Consider the following 15,847-nt stretch of genomic DNA (forward strand, 5'->3'; position numbering starts at 1 on the left):
ATTTTAGTAAGGCATTTGACAAAGTTCCACATGGTAAGCTTATTCAGAAAGTAGAAGGCATGGGATCCAGGGAAGTTTGGCCAGGTGGATTCAGGGAAGTTTGGCCAGGTGGATTCAGGATTGGCTTGCCTGCAGAAGGCAGAGGGTGGTGGTGGAGGGAGTACATTAGGATTGGAGGGTTGTGACTAGTGGTGTCCCACAAGGATCGGTTCTGGGACCTCTACTTTTCGTGATTTTTATTAATGACCTGGATGTGGGGGTAGAAAGGGTGGATTGGCAAGTTTGCAGACAACACAAAGGATGGTGGTGGTGTAGATAGTGCAGAGGGTTGTCGAAGATTGCAGAGAGATATGGATAGGATGCAGAAGTGGGCTGAGAAGTGGCAGATGGAGTTCAACTCGGAGAAGTGTGAGGTGGTACACTTTGGAAGGAAAAACTCCAAGGCAGAGTGCAAAGTAAATGGTAGGATACTTGGTAGTGTGAAGGAGTAGAGGGATCTGGGGGTACATATCCACGGATCCCTGAAAGTTGCCTTACAGGTAGATAGGGTAGTTAAGAAAGCTTATGGGGTGTTAGCTTTCATAAGTTGAGGGATAAAGTTTAAGAACAGCGAGGTAATGATGCAGCTGTATAAAACTCTGGTTAGGCCATACTTGGAGTACTGTGTCTACTTCTGGTCGCTTCACTATAGGAAGGATGTGGAAGCATTGGAAAGGGTACAGAGGAGATTTAACAGGATGCTGCCTGGTTTAGAGAGTATGCATTATGATCAGAGATTAAGGGAGCTGGGGCTTTACTCTTTGGAGAGAAGGAGGATGAGAGGAGACATGATAGAGGTGTACAAGAAATGAAGAGGAATAGATAGAGTGGATAGCCAGTGCCTCTTCCCCAGGTCACCACTGTTCGATACAAGAGGACATGGCTTCAAGGTAAGGGGTGGGAAGTTCAAAGGGGATATTAGAGGAAGGTTTTTTACTCAGAGAGTGGTGGTGCGTGGAATGCACTGCCTGAGTCAGTGGTGGAGGAAGATACTCTAGTGAAATTTAGGAGACTGCTAGACAGGTATATGGAGGAATTTAAGGTGGGGGGTTATATGAGAGGCAGGGTGTGAGGGTCAGCACAACATCGTGGGCTGAAGGTCCTGTACTGTGCTGTACTATTCTATGAATTCTAAAAAAATTTTAAGGGGCCTGGCCAGATAGATATTTCGCAGGAGTCCTACTGACTGGGGCATTTGTACCTAGAGGTTATGTTTACAGAATAAAGGGCAAGTTATTTGAGAGGAGGAGAAATTTCTTCATTGCGTTATGAAACTTGAAATACGGTATTCTTTGCTTCAGATTGCCAACTGTTGAGTTTATTCAGAAAATTATTGATATGTAAGAAATCAAAGCGTAGGGAGATGAGAGTTGCAATTGAAAGGCAACAGCAGTAATGGCATTGATGAATATATCAGCTGTTGAAAGGCTTTCATTCTTTAAAAAAGGTTATTTGCAATCAATAGAAAGATTTTAAATTTAAAAATTGAATCTGGTGAGACATTATAACTAAGCAAAGGAGAAGGTAATATGAGTCTTGAAGTCAGTGGAGGGCTTAGTATATGTTAGAATATGGGAATGGAATATATAAAGATGATCTTTACATCCTGAAAGATAAGTGTACCACATACTTAGAGTGAAAGGTTATGAGCATTATAGAGGAAGTAGTCATTTACAACTTAGAGCAAAATAGCACATTTCCTAATGTTATAACTACATTTCCACCATAATGTAAGCTAGTTATGTACAAGGAAGTTAAATGGCCAGGTGACCAGTATTTGGCATGCAGTTGACACCTAATCTATTATATTAGGGTAGCTTCCATTCCCAGATTTTCCTCAGCAGGACCTCTGTTTTAAGGCTCAAAGAGATATTTTGAGTCTCCACTTTGTCATCAGTTGGTCAACACTTAAGTCATGAACATGATTTGTTATGGAATGGAGCAGAAAATCTTGTCTGGCCAAATAGTTGCATTGCCAAATTAGGCTAAAAAGTATTACCACAGCATTTGGCCGACCAACAGTAGCACATGCATGTATTGGTTCCATGACAAAATAAAATAGACAACTCACTTAGATTGTTGAAAGCAATTAATATTTGAGAAGAGGTGTGCAAGAATTCAGAAGGTTGGATTTGTTTTGCGGATCTCAAAGTTAATCACTGTAATAGTGACAAAATGTTCGGACAAACTATGAGAAAACAAGAAATCCCTTTATTTGCTCTTCCAGGGTTTCTGGTCTTTGAATGTAATTTTTGGGTAAAAGCAGAAAATTTTGGACTAAATCAGTTGTCCCTCCATAATTCAGCATACTTATTTCCTTTCTTTTTCAACTCTGAAGAGTCTTGATCCGAAATAAATTGACTCATGATTCTCTCCACAGTGTTGTCTGCATTTTCTGTTCTTGGTTTTAGATTATCAACATATGAAGTTGTTCATTACGATAAACAGAAATCTTTTATATATTTAATATTGACTGTCTGGAGATCAGGAACTCATCTAGAGAAATTCAATCCAATATTTGTGTAGTAAGCAAAAGAACTGAATTGATCTTATCTGTGGCTGATGCATTCAACCCTACTACACCCATATCTGTATGGAATCCAGTGATAGAGCCTGATCATGCTGGAATTGCCCATCATTATGCTGAAAAAGACTGCAGATGCTGGAATCTGTGCAACAACTAGTCTGCTGGAGGCAGCATCTATGGTGCAAAGGTGTCTGAAGCAGCGTTTCAACCTCAAAAGTCAACAATCACCCCACAGATACTGAGTGAGCCACTGAATTATTTTAGCAATGTGTTTATTATATGCTTGTTATGTAATACTAGACAATAGGGGTGCCCCGTTGGGGCACCCTTTGAGAGAAGGGTAGTGCAGTCTGATGTGACCAGAATGAACATTAAATTTTCCTGAACGCTGTTGGTATTGCTTTGCTTTGGAAACTGAAGTAGAAAACCTCAGTTTATTAAAGAAGAACGACGCGTAGCAAAGCAAATATAACTCCTCCTCATTTAACGAAGGACACTTCTGATGGCATCATTTCCGGTTTATTTGCCACTTGTTGTCATTCTGGAGACGTGCAGCCCTTTCATCCCCCGTCTTTTCATCTCTTCTGTTGCTTGTCTCTGATCCTGGAGACGTGCATGCCTCTCCTCTTCTGTCGCTTCTTCTCTCATCTTTTTTTGTCCTGACTCTTTGATCCTGGAGTCGTGTGGCCCTGGCCTCATCCAATTCTTGTTCTCTCCCTCTCTTTACCGCTTCCCAACGACGTTTGGCGTCATCTCTTGACCATAATGTCCCCTTTCCCTTTCCACGCGGCATAATTAGGCTGACCTTTTTTTTTTACCTTAATGCTGGATAGAAGATACGAAGCAGTAACACCAAAGGATGCTTGATGATGTGGTTGGTGCTCTCCTAAATGGACGTGATATAGCCACTGCTGTCCTTTGACTGCAGCAAAGGGTTTTATGGGTGTCTCGAAGTACGTCATTACAATAAGATGTAATTATCTCTTATTGATGGGTGGCAGTTAAATCTGTCCTAATCCTGCACATGCTGATGGTGATTAGCAGAATGTGACCCCTCGAAATAGAGCTTCCCTGCCTTTTTGCTCCAGTAGGTGTTACTGCTGAGACTGGCCGTTCACATACGTCGGGTTGTCCCATCCCAATTTCCGTGATGGCGGATCAGCTCGGGTGAAAACAAGCCTGTTGATTTTGGCGAATGAGCAATCTTATATGAATATATAACCCTGAACTTTGCCTGCATTCTGTAATTTAGCGCATTTTAATTTGATTTAGCCAAAAAAAGTGCCACTGTAATGCACCGTTTGCGCTAATTGGAGGTCAGAAACAGAGCATGAGTATTTTAGTAGTATATAGATAAATATATTATATATTTGTTTATTAAGATGCACTCCCCTGGTCCTACAACAGCTAGGTCTACCTGTAGATTAGTTATAAAAAGTGAATAAGTTGAGATAATTGTTTTATTTACTTTATTTTAATGTTGGAATTCTTGTTATTTTTATTTATTTTTATTTTATTTTTGATATTAAAACAAAAATAATATATTGAAATGTTGCAATTTTGACAAAAATAGGCTCCCAAGTTTCAAAAGGAGATGTACTGTCCCCCAGAAGGGTAATTGAGGTATGTCAGAGGTGTGCCCTGTGTGTGCCACCTGTGACCTACTCACCTCTGAGGCTTCTTTGAGCCCCCTGATACAGCACCAGGAGTTGAAATGTCAGCTTGCTGAGGATTTCTGAATCCAGCCAAGGCAAGTGTGGGTGGGCTGAAAAAAAATAGGCAATGTGCCAAAGAGGCAGGCAGCTCAGCCCTTCAATTTTTTTATTTGCACTTTTAGGTATTGTTAATGCATACTTTTTGAAGAGCTAGGAAATCGTGAACTCGGGAACTCAGTGTCTAGAACTCTGTATTCACACTGTTTCCCAGCTATAGTCTTTTGCAGGAAATATACTGATTTATTTTAAATTTTAATGCAGTTCAATTTGATGCTAATAGCCACATTTTTAAGAGTGAGGAGGTTGCACTGGCTTTCTCAAGGTCAACTGAACCTGCAAGCAAGGGAACAGATTGTATCACTGCCTATGGAAGAGTATAAGTAGTGAATTTGTTGTAGTGTTAATTGCATCTGTGCTTACTTTGAATTATTGTGAAGTTATAGCAAAAAGCATTATACCAAGCTTGAGGAACTAATTTTCATCCTGTTTTGCTCTCTTAAAATGTTCTCATTCATCAAGTAAAGAAGCAACCAAGAATTTGTTATTTCAGGTCCTTATCTTTTGGTGAATCGATGTGCATCTATAGCTAGATTATGTTTAAAAGATTTTATGGATGAAGTCTCCAAGATTTCATTAAATTGCAGCTTCGGTTTGTCTTTTGTTACTTATTCTCATGCATTATAAACATTTTAAGGGCTATCATGTTGTGAATACTTCAGATGAAGCAATGTTAAAAATACAATGAGGGATCTCTTCACGGCACATAAAATTTTGCTTCAATTTGTTTGTACTTGGATATTCGTTGTTCAGCCTGTTTACTAGCCCTTGCATGATATGTCGTGAGTTTTTCAGGACAGTAAAAAGTCAGTCCACTTCTGTCTTTCTTTCAAGTTTAAATTTTAAATCTGAGAACTCGATAACAGTTCTCAACAATATAATCTATTGTTTTAAGTTGGAAGTATTAAATTGGAATTTCTCATTAATTCTTTACCTATCCATGAAATCACTTATTTATCAGTTTCTAGATGTTGCTTTATTTTCTAGATAGCAGATCTATCTTTATTTTCAAGATCATAATATAACAGCGTGAAAGGCAAGATCTCAGTTTGAGGTTGGCAAGGGGTATTTAGATGTTTACATGACTGAATAGGATATCAATGTTTATTAAGGAAACAGATTCAGAAACCAGGAAATGGCAAAGCAATCTGCACAACTGTTGGATTTTTTTTAATAAAAATGTTAATTAGTGCAGTTCTAGAACTTTAGATTTGTCATTTAATAAAAAACGTGAATCAAGTGAAAACCAAAATTAAATACAGTTCAACTAAGATCTGGAACATAATTTTCCAAATCATTGCAATAATTTCTTTTCCAGTTTCTGCCAAGTATCTGTAGGCCTATCCAGTTAACATTTTTAATATATTTGTTATACTATTTCATCTTGTAGTCATTTCTGATTCATGTTTTGTTTTAAACTCTTGGCATTACTTTTTAAATTTCCACAGTCCATATCTGCTTTTGATTCTTAACTGTAAAGTTTCATGTGAGGGACTATGGTTGGCATAACCTTTTATTAAAACAAAACTGGCAAATACTATGATTTTTATCTAAAGTGATGAAATACTAGTAAAATCTGTGATTTGCATTTTTTTTTACCTTGTGAAAAAAAAATCTTGTTTTATGTGTACAATTACAATTCTTTAAAGTATTCTTTAAGAAGAGAGGATGGCAAAAGGACAAGGTTTCAGGGTACTTGGAAACTAATGATGAAATATGAGGACAAACTGGTCGATAATATAAAGCAGGATGTTAAAAGTTTTTCCGGTTACATAAAGAATAAAAGGGAGGTGAGAGTTGATATTGGACCACTGGAAAATGAAGCTGGTGAAGTAGTAATGGGGGACAAAGAAATGGCAGATGAACTTGATAAGTACTGTGGAAGATGCTAGCTGTATGCCAGAGGTCCGTGAGTGCCATTGCTATTACAAAGGAAAAAGTGCCAGCAAACTGAAAGGTCTTAAGGTGGGTAAGTCACCTGGACCAGATGGACTACATTCCAGAGTTGCGAGTGAGGTTGCTGAAGAGATAAAAGATGCACTGGTCATGATCCTCACTTGATTCTGGCATGGTCCCAGACGACTGAAAAATTGCAAATGTCAGTCCATTCTTCAAGAAGGGAGGAAGACAAAAGAGAGGAAATTATAGGCCAGTTAGCCTAACCTCAGTGGTTGGAAAAGTGTTGGAGCCTATTATTAAGGACAAGGTTTCAGAGTACTTGGAGTCTAATGATAAAATGAATCAATGTCAGCATGGTTTTTGTGAAGGGAAATCTTTCCTGACAAATCTGCTAGAACTCCTTGAGGAAGTAACAAGCAGAGTAGACAAAGGAGAGGCAGTGGATGTTATTAACTTGGATACTCAGAAGACATTTGATAAGGTGCCACAGATGAGGCTGCTTGACAAGATAAAATTCTGTGGCATTACAGGAAAGATACTAGCATGAATAGAGGAGTGGCTGACAGGCAGGAGGCAATGAGTGGGAATAAAGGGGGCCTTTTCTGGTTGGCTGTTACTCTGTCTAGGTACCACATCCGATGAGGACTTTGGTGACCATGGTTTTCCATATAGATCTATCCTTCGTTTTTTGGATGACTTCCATTTCCTCAATGTGTAGCCACCTGGCTATACTTCTGATGTACATAAGCTGAGGTCTTCCTCTAGGTTTACTTCCCTCAATCTTTCCAGGGAGTATGAGTTTTTCTAGTTCATCTTTGCGCATGATGTGTCCTAGGAATCTGAGTTGTCTTTCTCTTATTGTTGGTATGAGTGATCGAACTGCTTGGGCTCTTCTGAGAACTTCTTCATTTGATGTGTGTGTCGTCCATGATATTTTTAACATCCTCCTGTAGAACCATAATTCCGCTGCTTCTATTCTCTTTTCCATTGCTGGAGAAATGGTCTAGCATTCACTTCCATAAGTCAGGATAGAATAAATGTAGCACTGCAGTATTCTGTTTTTAGTGTGCGTGCTCATCTTTCTGTCTGTTAATATGGTCTTCAATTTTTGGAAAGCTTCTTTCGCCATTGCTATTCTGCATTTGATATCTGTGTCACACCTGCCATTACTTGTTATTAGGCTGCCAAGTTATTTGAATTTGTTGACTTGTTTGATGTTTGTATTTCCGATCTTGATCACACATTGTGGGATGTTTGCCTTTCTGGAGATGACCATGCTTTCTGTCTTCTTGGTGTTGATTGAGAGGCCTCTGCGATTACTTTCTGCTGCCACTATAGTGAGTAGTTCTTGAAGTTTTGTTTCTGAGTCAGCTATTAGTACGATGTCATCAGCATAATCTGATGTTATTTATATTATGGCCTCCAATTGTGAATCCTTTGATACTTCTCAAGATATTTTCACTACACAGGTTGAATAAGTCTGGCGAAAAGACACAACCTTGCCTGACTCCTCTTATGATATTCACATACTCCTTCTATTCTGATGGATGCTGTCTGGTCCCAGTATAAGTTTCTTAAGAAACGTTTATCTTTCCCATCTATGTCAAGATCTTGAAGCATTTGCAGAAGATCTTGCTGTGTGGCAGTGTCAAAAGCTTTTGTATAGTGAATGAAACATAGGTAGATGTCTTTTTGTACCTGGATGACTCATTCATAGATCATCCGTAGCATGAAAATTGCATTTCTGGTTCCGGTGTTTTCCACAAAGCCGCATTGTTCGTTACTGATTTCTGGTTTTATACAGCGTCTTGCTCTCATCATGATTACTATGAGAATAATTTTTGCCACATGGCTCATCAGGCTTATTGTATGATGTAACTCACATTCTGTTGCTCCCTCTTTCTTTGGAAGTGTGATGAACACTGATTTACTTAAATCATCAGGTATCTCCCCATGATCATAGATTTCATTTGCTATTTCTGTTATTTTCTCAATTCCAAAATCTTCTAAGGGCAGTATCATTTCAATAGCAATGTTGTCTGGACCAGTTGTTCTGTTATGTTTTGTTTTATTTACAGCTGCTCGAATTTCTGATTTTAGAATACTAGATCCTTCAAGATTCTTCTTTATGTTCGGTTTTTCTCCTCTTTGGTCTTAGGGAGCTAGGGCTTTACTGTTTGGAGAGAAGGAGGATTAGAGGAGACATGATAGAGGTGTACAAGATAATAAGAGGAATAGATAGAGTGGATAGCCAGCGCCTCTTCCCCAGGGCACCACTACTCAATACAAGAGGACATGGCTTTAAGGTAAGGGGTGGGAAGTTCAAGGGAGATATTAGAGGAAGGTTTTTTACTCAGAGAGTGGTTGGTGCGTGGAATGCACTGCCTGAGTCAGTGGTGGAGGCAGGTACACTAGCGAAGTTTAAGAGACTACTAGACAGGTATATGGAGGAATTTAAGGTGGGGGCTTATATGGGAGGCAGGGTTTGAGTGTCGGCGCAACATTGTGGGCCGAAGGGCCTGTACTGTGCTGTACTGTTCTATGTTCTATTAAGAAGTTCTTATATATATTCTGTCCATCTGTTTAGGATTTCCTCTTTGTTCATAATTAAGCTGCCATCTTTTGCCTTGATGCATCCACTTGCTGAGCAAGGTAATTCCCCCGTTGGTTCTTTAATCTTATTGTGCATCAACTTTGTTCCAGGGTTATGGGTTTGTAGCATTTCTATCTCTGAGTATTTGTCATTGAGCCATCTGTCTTTAGCTTCTCTGCATTTTCTTTTTATTGTCTTTTCAAGTTGTTTGTATTCTTCGCTGTCTCTTAGTTTGATGGTCTGTTTTTGTTGCATCAATTGTATTATATCTCCAGTTATCCATTTCTTCTTACTTTTCCGTTCCTTTCGTGGGATGGTTTCTTTTGCAGCTACAACCATGGATTCCTTCAGTATGTCCCAGGAAGATTTGCCTCCTTCATCCTGCAGCAATTGAAAACTGTTTTTCACCTTGATTGTGTATTCTGTTTTCAGATTAGAGTTGTTTTGTAGTTGTGGATAATCCAGTGGTTCTGATCTTTTTGGTTTCTTTAATTTTCTCATCTTTATTTTCATTTTGCAGATGACTGTTATGTGGTCGCTTCCACAGTCTGCTCCACAGGCTGTTCCTCAGGTGACAGTATTGGGACCTCTACTTTTCACATTGTTTGTCAATGATTTGGATAGTGGAATTGATGACTTTGTGGCAAAGTTTGCAGATGATAGTGGAGGGGTAGGGAGTGCTTAGGAAGCAACGTGATTGCAGAAGGACTTAGACACATTGGAAGAATGGGCAAAAGGTGGCAGATGGAACACGGTGTTGGAAAATGCATGATAATGCATTTTGGCAAAGGGAACAACAATGCAGTCTATTATCTGAATGGGGAGAAGGTTCAAATTTCAGAGGTGCAGAGGGACTTCAGAGTCCTCGTGCAAGATTCCCAGAGGGTTAATTCACAGATTGAGTCTCTCTAAAGGAGACAAATGCAATGTTAGCATTAATTTCAAGGGGAATAGAATATAAAAGCAAAGCGTTAATGCTGAGGCTTTATAAGACACTAGTCAGGCCGCACTTGGAATATTGTCAACAGTTTTGGCTCTCGTATCTCAGAAATGATGTGTTGTCCTTGGAGAGAGTCCAGAGGAGTTTCACGAGGATTACTCTGTGAATTAAGTTCTTTAACATGTGGGGAGCATTTGGCAGCTTTGGCCCTGTACTCACTGGAATTTAGAAGAATGCAGGGGGTGGGGAGATCTTATTGAAACCTACTGAATGTTGAAAGAACCAGATGGGGTGGATGTAGAGAGGATGTTTCCTATGGTGGGGGTATCCAGAACTAGAGGGCACAGGCTTAAAATTAAGGTGTGACCTTGAGGAACAGAGATGAGGAGAATTTTTTTTAGTCAGAGAGTGGTGTATCTGTGAAATGCTCTGCCACAGACTGAGATAGAGGCCAAGTCCATGGGTATATTTAAGGTGGAAATTGATAGTTTCCTGATAAGTCAAGGCGTCAAAGGATTATGGCAAGAAGGCAGGTGTATGGGGTTGAGTGGGATCTGGGATTAGACATCATGGAATGGCAGAGCAGACTTAATGGCTTGAATGGTATAATTCTGTTATGCCTTATGATTTAATTCTGAAGCACTCACCAAAGAAAGTCATATTTGAAACTAAAACAATACACAGTACAGGGCTTTCATTCTACGATGCTGTACCAACCTTTTAACCTGCTTCAAGATCAACCTACCACTTCTCTCCTGCATAGTCCTACATGTTTAATTCATGTGCCTTTCTAAGAGTCTCTTGAACTCTCTAGTGTATTTCCATCAACCACTCCTTAGCAGCACTTCCATACATCTACCACTCACTGTGTAAAATTAAAAAAAAACTTATCTTTAACATATCCCATATGTTCCTACTATCATGTTAAAGATATGCCCTCTCATATTAATTATTTCCACCCCGAGGGGGTAAAAGGTGCTGACTGTCCAATCTACCAGTGGCTCTTGTTATCGTATATAGCTCTCTCAAGTCATGTCTCATCCTCCTTCACTCTGAAGGTAAAAGTCGTAGCTCGCTCAGCCTTTTCTTATAATGCATGCTCTCTAATTCAGGCAGCATCTCCTCTGCGCCCTCTCTAAAGCTTCCACATTCTGCCTATAATGAGGCAACCAGAATTGAACATGGTACTCAGTGTTGTCTAACCAAAGTTTTAAAGAGCTGCAACATTATCTCACAGCTCTTGAATTCAATCCCCTGACTAATGAAGGCCAACATACCATAAGCCTTCTTAACTACCCTGTCATCTTCAAGGGAGAATTTACAGATGCTGGAAATCAAAGTAATGTAAACCTCTATATAGGGTAATCCGACGTAGATTGGGAGACAGCTGCACAGAGCACCTACCCTCCATCTGCCAGAAAAAGCGGGATCTACTGGTGGCCATTCTTTCAATTCTACTTCCCATTCCTGTTCCGATATGTCAATTCATGGCTTCCTCTACTGCTGAGATGAGGCCGTACTCAGGTCAAAGGAACAACAGCTTATATTCCGTCTGGGTAGCCTGCAACCTGATGGCATGAATATTGATTTCTCAAACCTCTCATAATGGCCCTCTCCCCCTCTCCTTCATTATTCCCCATTCCCATTTCCTTCTCTTCTTACTCCTTACCTGCCCATCACCTCCCTCTGGTGCTCCTCTCCCTTCCATGGCTTTCTGTTGTCTCCTATCAGATTCCCCCTTCTCGAGCCTTTTATCTTTTACACCAATCAACTTCCTTTACTTCACCCATCACCCCCTTCTCGCTTCACCTATCACCTACCACCTTGTACTTCATCCACCTTCTTACTCTGACCTACCCTTCATACTTATCTGATTAAGCTCTGTCTACCTTTTCTCAGCCCAGCTCTGAATCTTATCAGTATTCTGTTGTAACCAACAATAACCTTCTGCAGCATTCACAACACCAACAACCTTTGTGTCATCTGCAAACTTAATATACTGTTTCACTTCCTCATCCAAGTTATTTATAAAAATCAAAGAGCAAGGGTCCTAGAAAAATCTCTTCAGAATGCCACTAGCCACAGACTTCCCAGGCTGAATACGCTCATCTACAACCACCTCTGCTCTCTATAGGCAAGTCAGTTCTGAAGTTAGGAAGCCAAATTTTCATGCCTTCCTTTGTTAATAAAGGAGTAACATTAACCACCCTCTGTATTTGGCTGTCATGGGGAGCCTTGTCAAACTACTTCCTAAAATCCATCTACACCACATCCACTGCCCAATCGTCATCGATTTGTTCTATTACTTCCTCAAAGAACTCATTCAGATTTGTTTAGTACGACTTGCCCCCTCACAAAACCATGCTCACAATCCCAGATCAGCCTATGCTTTTCCAAATGCTTGCAAGTACTGTCTCTAAAAATCCTTGCCAGTAGTTTATCCACCACTGCTTTATTGTCCATTGTAGACTGGTAAGTCTCGCCGGTCTATAATTCCCAAGGTTATCCCTCTTACCGTTTAACAAAGGAATAACATTAAGTACCCTCTAATCTGGTGGTACTCCTGTGGCCAATGAGGATGCAAGGATCATCATTAAAGGTGCTTCCCTCTTCCCTCATTTCCCATGGTTACCTTCGGTATCTCCAGGCCTTAGCTTTTGTAATGTTCTTCAAAAATTCTAGCACATCCTCATTCTCAATGTTGGCATGTTCCAGCGTATTAGCTTGTTCTACGCTGTCATTACATTCTTCAGAGTTCCTGTCACTGGTGAATATTGAAGCAAAGTGTTCATTAATGACCTTAAGCCACCTCCAATTACAGGCACATTTCCCTTTTTTAAATCACAGTTCAGTCTTACCCTCACTGTAGTCATTGTCCTGTTCTTCACATGCATATTGAACACCGTAGGATTTTCCTTAATCCTACTCGCCAAGACCTTCTTGTGTCCCCTTTTCACCAGTACTTCTGCTACAATACTGCACATACATTTGTGATGGTGAGTGGAAGTTTAACTGTTACAGCAATATCTTAAGGAGGAAGAAATGGCATAATATGTTGAGTTCAGAGATGTATATGATTACTCACTTGTTAATGCAACATTCTTCACATGATCAACCAGGAACTAGTGTCTGAAGTGAAGGAGATATCCCACAGACTATGAAGCAGCAGTTTCTAATTGTCCTCACAGATCATACTCGATAGATGGTCTGCCATTCTTTTATGAACATGTGAATTAGGACAGGAGCAAACTATTTGATCCATTGTAAACACAAAATTCTCTGCAGTTGCTGGGCTCAAAGTTGCAACATGCTGGAGGAACTCAGCAACTCGGGCAGCATCCGTGGAAACGAACAGTCAACGTTTCAGGCCAAGAACCAGGACTGAAGAAGGGTCTCGGCCCAAAACATTGACTGTTCGTTTCCACGGATGCTGCCCAACTTGCTGAGTTCCTCCAGCATGTTGTGCGTGTTATTTGATCCATTGACCCAAGTGCACCATTAAATAAGATTATTGGTGGTTTATCCGCCCCCTTCTCTTGTAACCTCATTCCTATCTAATACAGCAAACTTCCACCCTTATGTTTGTCAAACCCTGGAAAAATAATGTTGTGTCACTTTTGCATCTTTAATGGGAGTTAAGTAATTTTATATGTGAAGTTAGATATAGTGATACATTATAATTTACTGTTTTAGATAGTGCTACAGATTATGAGAAAATTATTGAGTGTCATAGACTTGGTATTAGAGGGAGGTGTAGAATCGTCACCAGCATGGAGTTACTGTTTAAAAATACAAGATGTTTTTGATGAAGATACTATTCCAATATGCCCTACAAGGGCCCATGAGGAAGATAATAGGTCATCTTGCAACTTGTGCATCTTGATACCTTTCTTCAAAGTAAAATTATTATCAAAGTACATAAACAGTTACCTTAATTTTCTTAGACTATACATAAACAAAGACCAACAAATGACCAATGTCCAAAATATGAGGAACTGTGCAATAATACTGAAGAAATAAGTTGTAAAGAGTCCATAAAAGTGAGTCCGTGGATCAAGGAATCAATTTATAGCAGTGGTGATTAAGTTACTGTGACGAAAGAGGGTTACAAAAAGTACACATAGATTAAGATGTTAACTGTCCTGTGCTGACACCAGTGGGATCAACAGTTGATCTGCCACCTGTCTTCAGGAGAAAGAGAGATAAGGAAGACAATGGAGCAGCATTTGGAAATGTTAATGAAGAGACGAGAGAGTTTAACGGAAGGAGACACCGGTCTGAGAACTGTCAAGATCGGCTCCTGTTTGAACCCTGAACTGCTTGAAGTGTGATGGACAGGCGATAACCCAGCAGGGGGATAAAAAGGCACAGGTTCGCTAAGGCAAGACACACACAACACCACGAGGTAACGAGACCCTGGAAGCGGTGCGCCTCCCACAAGTCGGTGGGAGGTTTTGGAGGGCTGGTTGTGGGACCAAGCCGGAGACACACAGGGTGGAAAGGTACGATCGGCGGGAACCTGGTTTGTGTCCGCCCTTGCCTGGGTGCCGGGTTCACCGCTGAGGAATGATTGTATCTGAAACAGAGGGGTCACAGTCGGTGACCTCAGAAGACATTACAAAGGGCTCACCTGAAAGCTGACTGCGAGGAATATCGAAGGTCTGTGTGGAAGCCGTTTTGAATATTCATTCGCTTTCGCCCTCTCTCTCCTTCTGCCCCCGTCCACTGGCACGGCAGTGATTACTGTGAACTGAACTGAACTTTGCGTCACTTTGAAACTGGTCATTTACCCCTAGACGACGATAGAGCTTGATTGATCCTATTATCCTAGTTCTGTGTACATGTGTGTTTATCATTGCTGAACTGTTGTATTTATTATCCTTTTGATTAGAGTACTGTGTTGCTTATTTCTTTAATTAAACTTTCTTAGTTCCAGTAATCCAGACTCCAACTGAGTGATCCATTTCTGCTGGTTTGGTAACCCAGTTATGGGGTACGTAACATAAGTGGGGGCTCGTCCGGGATTTTGAACGCTAAATTTGGGACGGGGTAAATTGATTGGGTTAAAATTCCGGAAAGAAAGAAAAGGCAAACAGCAGAAATGGAGATTGAGGAATTCCTAAAGGCGCCGACCTTGGAGGCTTTAGAGAATGCCAGGAAAGGGGAATTGGCAGCTGTGGCCAAATGGTTGAATCTTGTTGAGGGGAAGTCGACAATGAAGAGAGAGGAGATACACAGAGCTATCGTAGAGCACTATGTATCTAAAGGTGTGTTTCCCCAAGGGGAGCTGGAGGTGGTGTCTATTGAAAAACCTGCTGGAGATGCAGTACAGGTGCAGCTTGAAAAACTGAGACTCGAGCACGAGTTCCGGTACGGCAGCTAGAACACAAAGAGAAAGAGAAACAGTTAGAAAGGCAGGAGAGAGAGAGACAGTTACAATGGCAAGAGAGAGAGAGGCAGTTGGAGCGAGAAGAGAGGGATAAACAGTTGGAGCGAGAAGAGAGGGATAAACAGTTGGAGCGAGAAGAGAGGGATAAACAGAGTGAGAAGAGAGGCCGAGGGAAAGGGAATTTGAGCTGGAGAAGTTAAAGATGATGGCAGAGCAGGGGCCCGTGCCGAGCCAAGGTGGAGGGTTCAGGGCGACCCAGGAGGTTAGGCTGGTTCCCCCATTTGATGATACCGATGTGGATCGGTACTTCCTCCATTTCGAAAAAGTTGCTACAAGTCAGGACTGGCCGAGGGATAAGTGGGCTGTTTTGCTTCAGAGTGTACTTAAAGGAAAAGCCCAACAAGCTTACTCAGCTTTGTCCGCGGAAGATGCCCAGAGGTATGAGGTGGTGAAAGAGGCCATCCTCAGGATTTATGAGTTGGTCCCGGAGGCATACCGGCAGAGGTTCCGGAATGCGAGGAAACCGTGGGCCGGCACGTATTTAGGGTTTGCCCGTGAGATGCAGACATATTGTGAGCGTTGGTGCGCCTCGAAGGGGGTAGATGGGGATTATGACAGACTGCTACAGCTGTTCCTGATTGAGCAGTTTAAAGGTTGTGTCCCTGAAGGTATGAGACCCTACCTAGAT

The 15,847-nt window shown here is 40.9% G+C and overlaps 1 protein-coding gene across 5 annotated transcripts in view; it reads left to right on the forward strand.

Moving 5' to 3' along the window:
- Nucleotides 1–15,847, forward strand: part of ar (androgen receptor) — a 208,721-nt gene that overhangs the window by 105,284 nt on the left and 87,590 nt on the right. The window contains exon 5 of one of the 5 annotated variants that reach the window (XM_072270948.1): nt 9,351–10,252. The exons of the other annotated variants lie outside the window; for them this stretch is intronic. Within the exon in view, the coding sequence (XP_072127049.1) occupies nt 9,351–9,445 (95 nt within the window). The 3' untranslated portion in view covers nt 9,446–10,252. Of the gene's footprint in view, nt 1–9,350; nt 10,253–15,847 lie in introns of those variants that run through there. 5 annotated transcript variants of the gene reach the window in all.

Source organism: Mobula birostris, chromosome 10 (assembly GCF_030028105.1).
Source record: "Mobula birostris isolate sMobBir1 chromosome 10, sMobBir1.hap1, whole genome shotgun sequence".
Lineage (NCBI taxonomy): Eukaryota > Metazoa > Chordata > Chondrichthyes > Myliobatiformes > Myliobatidae > Mobula > Mobula birostris.